At 54.8% G+C, this 12,372-nt stretch overlaps 1 protein-coding gene across 1 annotated transcript in view; it reads right to left on the bottom strand.

The window, feature by feature from the left end:
- Positions 1 to 2,473: 2,473 nt before the first annotated feature.
- LOC122544885 (rho GTPase-activating protein SYDE1-like) overlaps positions 2,474 to 12,372 on the bottom strand; it is a 347,492-nt gene continuing 337,593 nt past the window's right edge. Inside the window, exons 8-9 of the mRNA XM_087983163.1 lie at positions 10,219 to 10,444; positions 2,474 to 3,507 (exon numbers count right to left, since the gene is read on the bottom strand). Coding sequence (XP_087839289.1) covers positions 2,474 to 3,507; positions 10,219 to 10,444 — 1,260 coding nt within the window. The remainder of the gene's footprint in view (positions 3,508 to 10,218; positions 10,445 to 12,372) is intronic.

Here is a 12,372-nt window from a genome sequence, read left to right as displayed (position 1 = left end):
AGATCTCTAGGATTTCCATCTGAAAGTGAAGCCCTCACTCACTCTCCCAGCCCTGTGAGGCCCCCTGTGAACTAACTGCTCTTTCCTGGGTTTGTCAGAACTACTCAGGTTTAACACCACAAACCTCTCTCCTGGCTCTGCCGTTCACCCTGAAGGAGTATTTACCCGCCCATTATCCTACAAACACAGAGAGAGAGAGAGAATGTTGGAGAAACTCAGCAGGTCAGGCAATGCCTGGGGAGAGAGAAACAGAGTTAACATTTCGGGTCCGATATGAAGAAGAATTCTGAAGATGGGTGGTCGAACCCGGAACATTAACTCTGCTTTCTCTCTGCGTGGATGTGGCCCGGCCTGCTGAGTTTCTCCAGCATTCTCGGCTTCAAAGAGTGACCTTTTAGGTACGGGGGGGTAGAGTCTGATTGGAGAATGGCCTGGGAGGTGTGGGATGTGGATGTATCGGAATGATGGGATATGGTGGTGGGGTGGAGTTGAAGAGGTCTTGTGCTAATAAAGACACTGATTTCCCTGACATTACTTTAGGGGAGTTGAGGTGGGGGGGGCGGGGGTGGGGGGGGTGGGGGGGGGGGCGGTGTCCTGTCTAGTATATAAACAAAAGGACAGTCTCCCCTTTGCCCAATTGCCATTCCCAAGAGTGCCGTATTTGGACGGGAGTGGGGTACAACTTTAGAAGTTGCAGGGACCATGGGCTGTCTCCTCCTGGGGTCAACAGCTTGGCACAGAGGTCAACAGCACAATGAGCGATGTGGACAGAGTGATACTGCATGATAAGACCAGAACAGGTTGGAGCAGAAGTAGACCATTCAGCCCATTCAGTCTGCTTCACCACTCAGTCAGACTATGGCTGCTCTGACAATCTTCAATTCCACTGTCCCCTACTATCCCCATAAACCAACCCCCCCTCCCCGCCCCGCCCCGGATTCCCTTCCTGATTAAAAGTCTCTCCATCTCACCCTTGAAAATACTGAATAATCTCAGCAGCCCCCTGTGGTAGAGAATTCCACAGATATCACCACCTGACAGGCCATGCTATATTGTCCATAGTGTGCAGGGATGTGCAGGTTAGGTGGATGAGCCATGGGGAATGCAGGGGTTACAGGGATGTAGGGCAGGGGGAGTCTGGATGGGATGTTCTTTGGAGGGTTGGCATAGACATAAATGAGGATTTGATGATCCGAAGAAATTGCTCCACATTTCTGTCTTAAATGGATGACCCTTTACTCTGTGATGATTCCCTCTAATCCTCGACTCCCCCTGCCAAGGGGGAACAACCTTCCCACATCTACCCAGTCAGCTCCCCTCAGAATCCTGTAGGTGTCAATAGCGTCTAACTGGATAGCACTATGGATCAAGGGGTCACAATGTAAGGTCGGCTCACAGAACAGGATCTCATTTACACTATCCAACCCCCCCACCGCCCCCCACGCCCAGTAAACACACCCAGGGTAACAGTTTCCAGACTGGTTGGGAGACCACAGCGACAGAATTCCCCGCTCTGTGAGGGTCTGGTCACAGGGACCTGCAACAGAACATGCAAACCAGTCCGATCTGGGTAAGGTCGGAGGTCACTTGGCCAGAGGAACCCCACTTGGTTTCACACTGCCCAAGGCTCAGACAGGGCAGTAGCCCGCCCCTGAGGTTTTCAATGAGTTGCTCATGGCACAGGGAGGCCATGGTAGTGCCCCAGGAAGAGGTGGGCACTCAGGACAGAAACATTAAAGAGTAGAGGTGGAACAGGGAAGACGGAGGGGAGAGAGAGAGATACAGAGAGGGAGAGAGAAAGAGAAAGGGGGAGAAGAGGGAGGATGGAGGGAGAGAGAGATACAGAGAGGGAGAGAGAGAAAGAGAAAGGGGGAGAGGAGGGAGCACGGAGGAGGGGGAACAGAGAGAGGGAACAGAGAGAGAGAAAGGGGAGAGGAGGGAGGACAGAGAGAGACAGAGAGAGAGAGAGGGAGCCGAGGGAAGAGGACGATGTCGAGGGAGAGCTGAGGGAGAGGCACAGGGGTTGATCCCTCAAAATCATTCCCAGCCTGAGATTCCATGGCAATGACAGTTCCCAGCTGAACCTTCGCACCATTATCCCCACATCCCCTTCACCTCCCTGGTATCCCCCCCCTCCCTGGGTGTGGTACGTGGGGGCACAGCACCAATGGGAGGCCCAGTGCGTTAATGGGACCAAACCAATTCCCATGAACTGGCACCAAACATAAGGCCGGGCCTTGTGGGGTAATGCTCCTCTCAGCCATGTATTGCACAGGGGGTGGGGGTGGGGGTGGGACTGGGAAGGATTGCACACTCCGGCCTGGTGTCCCGGCATATCGGAAGAGCTTTGCGTGGTGCTTGGCACTCATTGGCATTATCGGGTCAGCAGCAGCCAGGCCCTTGGCACAGCCTGTGGCAGCAGCAGCTGGTTACAGCCTGGGCTCCACCTCATCCACAGCTCAGGCCCGAACCTTTACAGGAAGATGATTTTCTTGGCCAGCTCCCGCTCGATATCAGCGATCAGACTGTCAAAGTCCTTCGGCCGGCCCAAGATGGATGACTCCAGGTCCAGCTCACTGCCCTCGCTGGGGTAGGAGCTGCCATCTCGCCTGCCATTCTCACACTCCTCCCCCTCCGTGTGCCCGGTTCTCCTGCCCTGCTCCTGTTTTACGGCCTGATTCCATTCCCCAGCATGGTCCCGCTCCCCGGCCTGGCCCCGCTCCCCGGCCTGGCCCCGCTCCCCGGCCTGGCCCCATTCCCCGGCCTGGCCCCGCTCCCCGGCCTGCTCCCATTCCCCGGCCTGGACCCGCTCCCATTCCCCGGCCTGGCCCCATTCCCCGGCCTGGCCCCGCTCCCCGGCCTGGCCCCATTCCCCGGCCTGGCCCCGCTCCTTGGTCTGGTTCCATTCCCCGGCCTGGACCCGCTCCCATTCCCCGGCCTGGCCCCATTCCCCGGCCTGGCCCAATTCCCCGGTCTGGCCCCACTCCCCGGCCTGGCCCAATTCCCCGGCCTGGCCCAGCTCCCCGGCCTGGCCCAATTCCCCGGCCTGGCCCAATTCCCCGGCCTGGCCCTGCTCCCCGGCCTGGCCCAATTCCCCGGCCTGGCCCAATTCCCCGGCCTGGCCCAATTCCCCGGCCTGGCCCCGCTCCCCGGCCTGGTTCCATTCCCCGGCCTGGCCCCGCTCCCTGGTCTGGTTCCATTCCCCGGCCTGGCTCAATTCCCCGGCCTGGCCCCGCTCCCCGGCCTGGCTCGGCTCCCCGCCCTGGTCCAATTCCCCGGTCTGGCCAAGGTAGCTCCTGCCCAGTTCCCGTTCCCCAGCCTGGCCAAGGTAGCTCCTGCCGCAGCCACTCCAGTCCCCAGCATGGCGGTTCCGAGATGAGCCGGCCACTCGCCCTGTCCGGTTCCGACAAACCACCTCGTCAGGCACCAGGGTTGGGCTGGGTTGCTGGCGATGGGTGCCCTGTGACTGCTCCATCACTCTGTCCCATTTCACTTTGGTCCGGTCACCTGCCGAGACACAAAACACAAAATCAGAGAGAAGCTCCCACCAGCTCAGAACCAGGCCATTCTGCCCTGCAGGCTGGCTGCTTATGCTCCTTTCATTAGCATAGCATCTGATTCCATCGAGCCAGAGAATAGCACCATAGATGGCCCACAGTGTGGGAAAAGGCCCTTTGGCCCAACAAGGCCACACTGACCCACCAACGAGTAACTCACCCAGACCTATTCTCCAACCCTGTTACCTAACACTACAGGCAATTTAGCAATTCACCTGACCTGCACATCTTTGGACTGTGGGAGGAAACTAGAGCACCCAGAGGAAACCCACGCAGACACGGGGAGAATGTGCAAACTCCACACAGACAGTCACTCGAGGCTGGAATCGAACCCAGGTCCCTGGCACTGTGAGGCAGCAGCGCTAACCACTGAGCCACTGTTCCTTCTGCCTTTATTAGCATCCCCAAAACTTTTCACCTCATCCACTCCATCTCCAACATGGGAATCACTCTGCCTCTGTTCCCACTCCCTTTTCTGAGAGTTGGACTAGACACACCCACTGGATTGTTGCACAGTCTGCCAGACCAGGAACCTGCTCTGCTCTTAACTCCTGCATTTGGAAGATTTCACAGGCTGTCATATTTATTCACCATCCAGGAGGACAGCGGCTGGTTCAGAGGCACAGCCACTACCCAGCGGTGCTACAACTCCGCACTCGTGGGAAAAGAAACAAATCAATACCAATCTTAGAGAGGAACACAAAATAATTCAAGTTCCTCTACAGCAAAGCGGATTAATGCTTTGAACTGGACCCAACATTGACGGTGTCAGGGCCAGAGAGATACGCCAACAAACACTTCCAGGACAGGGACAGCACGGGGTTAGATACAGAGTAAAGCTTCCTCTACACTGTCCCCATCAAACACTCCCAGGACAGGTACAGCACGGGGTTAGATACAGAGTAAAGCTCCCTCTACACTGTCCCCATCAAACACTCCTAGGACAGGTACAGCACGGGGTTAGATACAGAGTAAAGCTCCCTCCACACTGTCCCCATCAAACACTCCCAGGACAGGAACAGCACAGGGTTAGATACAGAGGAAGGCTCCCTCTACACTGTCCCCATCAAACACTCCCAGAGCAGGGACAGCACAAGGCCTGATACAGTATAAAGCTTCCTCTACTCTTTAAAATTGACATTAACACACTCTTAGCACAGGTTTAGACACAGTAAAACCTCCTCTACCTTTTAAACTGAAAATAAAAATACCTCAACACTGTCCCCAGACACTTCCAGCACACAGTATGGGGTTAAATACAGAGAGAACGCACTCTACACTGTCCCCATCAAACACTCCTAGGACAGGTACAGCACGGGGTTAGATACAGAGTAAAGCTCCCTCTACACTGTCCCCATCAAACACTCCCAGAACAGGGACAGCACGAGGCCTGATACAGTATAAAGCTTCCTCTACTCTTTAAAACTGACATTAACACATTCTTAGCACAGGTTTAGACACAGTAAAACTTCCTCTACCTTTTAAACTGAAAATAAAAATACCTCAACACTGTCCCCAGAAACTTCCAGCACACAGTATGGGGTTAGATACAGAGAGAACGCACTCTACACTGTCCCCATCAAACACTTCCAGGACAGGTCAGCACAGGGTTAAATACAGAGTAAAGCTCCCTCTACACTGTCCCCATTAAACACTCCCAGGACAGGGACAACACGGGGTTAGATACTGAGGAAGGCTCTCCGCTATAACAGAAGGAGGAAACTGAGGGTGGGAGGTGGTTAGGGGAGGGTGGGGATGGCTAGAGGAGGGTGGGAGGTGGTTAGGTGAGGGTGGGGATGGCTAGGGGAGGGTGGGAGGTGGTTAGGTGAGGGTAGGAAGTCGTTGGGTGAGGGTGGGGATGGCTAGGGGAGGGTGGGAGGTGGTTAGGTGAGGGTTGGGATGGCTAGTGGAGGGTGGGAGGTGGTTAGGTGAGGGTGGGAAGTGGTTGGGTGAGGGTGGGAGGTGGTTAGGTGAGGGTGGGGGTGGTTATGGGAGGGTGGGAGGTGGTTGGGTGAGGGTGGGAGGTGGTTAGGTGAGGGTTGGTGTGGTTATGGGAGGGTGGGAGGTGGTTAGGTGAGGGTGGGAGGTGGGTGCGTGAGGGTGGGGATGGCTAGGGGAGGGTGGGGGTGGTTAGGTGAGGGTGGGAGGTGGTTAGGGCAGGGTGGGAGGTAGTTAGGTGAGGGTGGGAGGTGGCTGGGTGAGGGTGAGGGTGAAAATGTGTTGCTGGAAAAGCGCAGCAGGTCAGGCAGCATCCAAGGAGCAGGAGAATCGACGTTTCGGGCATAAGCCCTTCTTCAGGAAGGGGTGGAGATGGTTAGGTGAGGGTGAGTGTGGGGGTGGTTAGGTGAGGGTGGTTAGGTGAGGGTGGGGATAGCTAGGTGAGTGTGGGGGTGGTTAGGTGAGGGTGAGGGTGGTTAGGTGAGTGTGGGGGTGGTTAGGTGAGAGTGAGGGTGGTTAGGCGAGGGTGGGGTGGTTAGCTGAGGGTGAGGTTGGTTAGGTGAGGGTGGTTAGATGAGGGTCGGGGTGGTTAGGTGAGGGTGAGTGTGGGGGTGGTAAGGTGAGGGTGAGTGTGGGGGTGGTTAGGTGAGGGTGGTTAGGTGAGGGTGGGGGTGGTTAGGTGAGTGTGGGGGTGGTTAGGTGAGGGTGGTTAGGTGAGGGTGAGGGTGGTTAGGTGAGTGTGGGGGTGGTTAGGTGAGGGTGAGGGTGGTTAGGTGAAGGTGGGGTGGTTAGCTGAGGGTGGGGGTGGTTAGGTGAGGGTGAGTGTGGGGGTGGTTAGGTGAGGGTGGTTAGGTGAGGGTGGGGGTGGTTAGGTGAGTGTGGGGGTGGTTAGGTGAGGGTGGTTAGGTGAGGGTGAGGGTGGTTAGGTAAGTGTGGGGGTGGTTAGGTGAGGGTGAGGGTGGTTAGGTGAGGGTGGTTAGATGAGGGTGGGGGTGGTTAGGTGAAGGTGAGGGTGGTTTGGTGAGTGTGGGAGGTGGTTAGGTGAGGGTGAGGGTGGAGGTGGTTGGGTGAGGGTGGGTTTGGTTAGGTGAGGGTGAGGGTGGGGGTGGTTAGGTGAGGGTGGGGGTGGTTAGGTGAGGGTGAGGGTGGGGGTGGTTAGGTGAGGGTGGGGGTGGTTAGGTGAGGGTGAGGGTGGGGGTGGTTAGGTGAGGATGGTTAGGTGAGGGTGAGGGTGGGGGTGATTAGGTGAGGGTGGGGGTGGTTAGGTGAGGGTGGGGGTGGTTAGGTGAGGGTGAGGGTGGGGGTGGTTAGGTGAGGGTGGGGGTGGTTAGGTGAGGGTGAGGGTGGGGGTGGTTAGGTGAGGATGGTTAGGTGAGGGTGAGGGTGGGGGTGATTAGGTGAGGGTGGGGGTGGTTAGGTGAGGGTGAGGGTGGGGGTGGTTAGGTGAGGGTGGGGGTGGTTAGGTGAGGGTGAGGGTGGGGGTGGTTAGGTGAGGATGGTTAGGTGAGGGTGAGGGTGGGGGTGATTAGGTGAGGGTGGGGGTGGTTAGGTGAGGGTGGGAGGTATTGGGAAAGCAGTATTCTCTAGCAGTCTTTGCAGAATCGCACAATGGCCCACCATCCCTTTACGGATTCAGCCAACCCCCCCCCCCCTTAGGGACCAGTCTCCCGCCCCATACCCCTTAGCCACAGCTGCCCTGGGACCTTCCTTCCGCCAGACCGCTCACCAATCCATAGAATGGAAATCCTCACCGAGAATTCAAACTTGGTTTGAAAATCATCAAGAAATAACCAGCTGGGTTCACTGGGATCGGGAAAAGTGCTCTCTACGCCCAAACACCCTTTGTGGGAAGGAATAAGACCCTAAGACAGAGGAGCAGAAATTAGGCCATTCAGCCCATCGAGTCTGCTCCATCATTCAATTATGGCTGATATGTTTCTCCATCCGCCATGACCAGGGCCTCCAAGCCCTCCGTTTTTTCCTCTCCAGACGTCCCCAACAATACCCTTCCACCGACACTCTCATTCGTTTGGCCGAACTGATCCTCACCCTTAACAATTTCTCCTTCGAATCCTCCCACTTCCTCCAGACCAAAGGGGTAGCCATGGGCACATGTATGGGCCCCAGCTATGCCTGTCTCTTTGTTGGCTACGTAGAACAGTTGATCTTCCGTAATTACACCGGCACCACTCCCCATCTCTTCCTCCGCTACATTGATGACTGCATTGGCGCCACCTCGTGCTCCCGCGAGGAGGTTGAGCAATTCATCAACTTCACCAACACATTCCACCCTGACCTTAAATTTACCTGGACCATCTCTGACACCTCCCTCCCCTTCCTGGACCTCTCCATCTCCATTAGTGACGACTGACTTGACACTGACATTTTTTACAAACCCACCGACTCCCACAACTACCTGGATTACACCTCTTCCCACCCTACCTCCTGCAAAAATGCTATCCCGTATTCCCAATTCCTCCGCTTCCGCCGTATCTGCTCCCAGGAGGAGCAATTCCACCACAGAACACACCAGATGGCCTCCTTCTTTAGAGACCGTAATTTCCCTTCACACGGGGTTAAAGATGCCCTCCAACGCATCTCGTCCACATCCCGCCCCTCGGCCCTCAGACTTCCTCCCTCACCTCTATCCAAGGCCCTAAAGGAGCCTTCCACATCCATCAAAGTTTTACTTGCACATCCACTAATATCATTTATTGTATCCGTTGCTCCCGATGCGGTCTCCTCTACATTGGGGAGACTGGACACCTAGCAGAGCGCTTTAGGGAACATCTCTGGGACACCCGCACCAATCAACCACACCGTCCTGTGGCCCAACATTTCAACTCCTCCTCCCACTCTGCCGAGGACATGGAGGTCCTGGGCCTCCTTCACCGCCGCTCCCTCACCGCCAGACGCCTGGAGGAAGAATGCCCCATCTTCTGCCTCGGAACACTTCAACCCCATGGCATCAATGTGGACTTCAACAGTTTCCCCATTTCCCCTTCCCCCACCTCATCCTAGTTCCAAACTTCCAGCTCAGCACTGTCCCCATGACTTGTCCTACCTGCCTATCTTCCTTTCCACCTATCCACTCCACCTTCCTCCCTTACCTATCACCTTCATCCCCTCCCCCACTGATTGTACTCCATGCTACTTTCTCCCCACCCCCACCCTCCTTTAGCTTATCTCTCCACGCTTCAGGCTCTCTGCCTTTATTCCTGATGAAGAGCTTTTGCCCGAAACGTCGATTTTGCTGCTCGTCGGATGCTGCCTGAATTGCTGTGCTCTTCCAGCACCACTGATCCAGAATCTGGTTTCCAGCATCTGCAGTCATTGTTTTTACCTGATACATTTCTCAACTCCATTCTCTCACTTTCTCCCTGTAACCCTTGATCCTCAAGAACCTATCCATCTCAGTCTTAAATATACTCAGTGACCCAGCCTCCACAGCCTTCTGTGGCAATTAATTCCATAGATTCACCACTCTCTGGCTGAAGATGTTTCTCCTTATCTCCGTTCGAAAAAGGTCTTCTCATTATTTTAAGGCTCTGCCCTCAGGTCCCAGTCTCTCCAACCAATGGAAACAACTTCTCAACGCCAAAACCGTGGGCGACACGGTGGCACTGCTGCTTCACAACACCAGAGACCCGGGTTCAATTCCTGCCTCAGGCGACTGACTGTGTGGAGTTTGCACGTTCTCCCCGTGTCTGTGTGGGTTTCCTCCAGGTGCTCCGGTTTTCTCCCACACTCCAAAAATGTGCAGGTCAGGTGAATTGGCCGTGCTAAATTGTCCGTAGTGTTAGGTAAGGTGTAGATGTAGGGGAATGGGTCTGGGTAGGTTACGCTTTGGAGGGTCAGTGTGGACTTGTTGGGCCAAAGGGCCTATTTCCACACTGTAAGTGATCTAATCTACTCTGTCTGGGCCATTCCGTATTCTGTATGTCTCAATTAAGATTCCTCCCATCCTTCTAAATCCCATCGAGTCCTCAAACAAATTGCACTCCTTATCATAGAATAGCGCCATAGACTCCTACAGTGTGGAAACAGGCCGTTCAGCCCAACAAGCCCACACTGACCCTCCGAAGAGTAACCCACCCAGATCCATTACCCTACCCTATTACTCTACATTTACCCCTGACTAATGCACTGAACCTACACATCCCTGAACACTACGGGCAATTTAGCATGGCCAATTCACCTAACCTGCATATCTTTGGACCGTGGGAGGAAACCGGAGCACCCGGAGGAAACCCACGCAGACACGGGGAGAATGTGCAAACTCCACACAGAAAGTCACCCCAGGCTGGAATTGAACCCATGTCCCTGGTGCTGTGAGGCAGCAGTGCTAACCACTGGGCCACCGTGCTGGTCAGTGCCTCCAGTCTTGCACTAACCTCCTTCTGCAATGGGCCTGGCAAGTCTTCACCACCATGAGGGATGGGCAAGACATGCCGACCCTGGTATGGCATCGGCTTGTGGAGCCCCCTGTACGTATCAGGCTCAAGGGTCTGTATCCCCGGACACTGGCCACACTGAGTGCTCTGAACATTGGGTCATCACTCGTGGGCTCTGAGGTAAGACCATCTAACTCCAGGTGGAATGTGCTAAACTCGAGGCAGTCACTCGGAGAGTATGGCAGCCTAATCAGTTCACAATCGGGTTAATAACTCCCTCCAACTAGAATGGGAATACATGCTCCGAGGATAGGGCTCTGTGTACTTACTGGGCCACAGTTGCAGCAGGTAGTGCAGAACCTCGATGTGCATCTTGAAGTCCACGGCACTGGCGAGCTCCTGACAGGAAGTGCGGCCGCCGCACTGAGAGGCTTCCTGCTTCTGGCCTAGGAGTACAGGCCCAAAACAAACCGCCAAGTTCTGACATGTCATCTTGTTGAAGTCCTGCAGTGAAGCCACCAGGCTTAGATGGTCAAGGAGCAGGCTTAGAGTGGCCTGGGGGAGACACAGTAATACAACTGAGCACAGTCTGCACACAGACAAACACCAGCTACCTCCCCCTCACTGATGCTTTACTGATGCCCGGATCTGGATCTCACTGTTTGCTGGCCATCCCTAACTGCCCTTGAACTGTGTGGCTGACTAGACCCACCGCAGGGGGCAGTTCAGAGTCAACATCATTGCTGCAGGTCGGAAGTCACAGACAAGATAAGGAAGGCAGATTTGAGAGCCAGATGTGTTTCTGTGGTCATTGCCCCTGAGACTAGCTTTCATGTCCACATTTACCAAATGAATTTCTCGAACAGCGGTTGCTGTGGTGGGTTTTGAACCCCACAGCATTGGGCCTCTGAATGTGAGCCAAGTGACGTTATCACAATGCTACCCTCTCCACTTGCAAGTTAGCTGGTTGAAAAATGTGGATTCCCCTCTCTCATGTCCAATCTCCAACTCTGGCCCTTCAACAGTCTTTCTTTCTGTAACTCTGAGACTCCTCTAAACTTCTCGTACCCTCCAAACTTTCCATCTTTATCTGTCACCTAAAAAACCCCACTCTCCTCCCTGTCCTACCATAGTGGGTGGCACGGTGGCACAGTGGTTAGCACTGCTGCCTCACAGCGCCAGAGACCCGGGTTCAATTCCCGCCTCAGGCGACTGACTGTGTGGAGTTTGCACATTCTCCCCGTGTCTGCGTGGGTTTCCTCCGGGTGCTCCTGTTTCTTCCCACAGTCCAAAGATGTGCAGGTTAGGTGAACTGGCCAAGTTAAATTGCCTGTAGTGTTAGGTGAAGGAATAAATGTAGGGGAATGGGTCTGGGTGGGTTGCGCTTCGGTGGGTCGATGTGCACTTGGTGGGCCGAAGGGCCTGTTTCCACACTGTAAGTAATCTAATCCTCTGCTCTACTAAAGCCATCCCTTCCTCAAACCCAGTTCTCTCTCAGAACTCCAGAAGAACATAATGCTGCACCTTTGACTGCTGCCTGCTAATGCTTTGTGTTTCATAAAACAGCAAGCTCTGCATTAACTCCCCCACTTGCCTGGTTAGGGGCAGCCCCAACAACACTCAAGAAGCTCGAAACCATCCAGGACAAAGCAGCTCCCGCCTGATTGGTACCACGTCCACAAACATCTACTCCCTCCAACAGCGCTCAGTAGCAGCAGTGTGTACCATCTACAAGATGCACCAAAGTTCCGCAGGCAGTACCTTCCAAACCCACAACCACTTCCACCTGGAAGGACAAGGGCAGCAGATACATGGGAACACCACCACCTTCAAGTTCCCCTCTGAGCCACTCCCCATCCTGTATCACCGTTCCTTCAGTGTCGCTGGGTCACAATCCTGGAATTCCCTTCCCTCTCGGATCTACACACAGCAGGTGGACTGCAGTGGTTTAGGAAGACAGCTCACCCCCGCCTTCTCCAGGGGCAACTGGGGACAGGCAATAAATACTGGGGTCGAGATTAGAGTGGTGCTGGAACAGCACAGCAGGTCAGGCAGCATCCGAGGAGCGGGAAAATCGAGGAAAATACTGAGCCCAGCCAGAAACACCCATGTGCCATGTGAATTTAATAGAAACTTGACAAACAGTCATGAGGTAAACAACTAACATGCTTGTAGTGAGTAATATTGTCAGGAGAATAAACAATGATTAGATTCTCTACAGTGTGGAAACAGGCCCTTCGGCCCAGCCGGTCTACACCGACCCTCCAAAGAGTAACCCACCCAGATTAATACCTGACCTACTCATCTTTGGAGTGTGGGAGGAAACCGGAGAACCTGGAGGAAACCCACGCAGACACGGGGAGAATGTGCAAACTCCACACAGACAGTCACCCAAGGCTGTTATCGAACCTGGGATCCTGGTGCTGTGAGGCAGCAGTGCTAACCACTGAGCCACTGTGGATATATTTGGAGAGGTTCTCGTC

The sequence above is a fragment of the Chiloscyllium plagiosum genome, unplaced genomic scaffold (assembly GCF_037043375.1).
Source record: "Chiloscyllium plagiosum isolate Xiang-an unplaced genomic scaffold, Cpla_swu_hap1 HiC_scaffold_45, whole genome shotgun sequence".
Lineage (NCBI taxonomy): Eukaryota > Metazoa > Chordata > Chondrichthyes > Orectolobiformes > Hemiscylliidae > Chiloscyllium > Chiloscyllium plagiosum.
The sequence above is the reverse complement of the archived record's forward strand: the minus strand, read 5'-3'. Positions and strand labels throughout refer to the sequence as shown.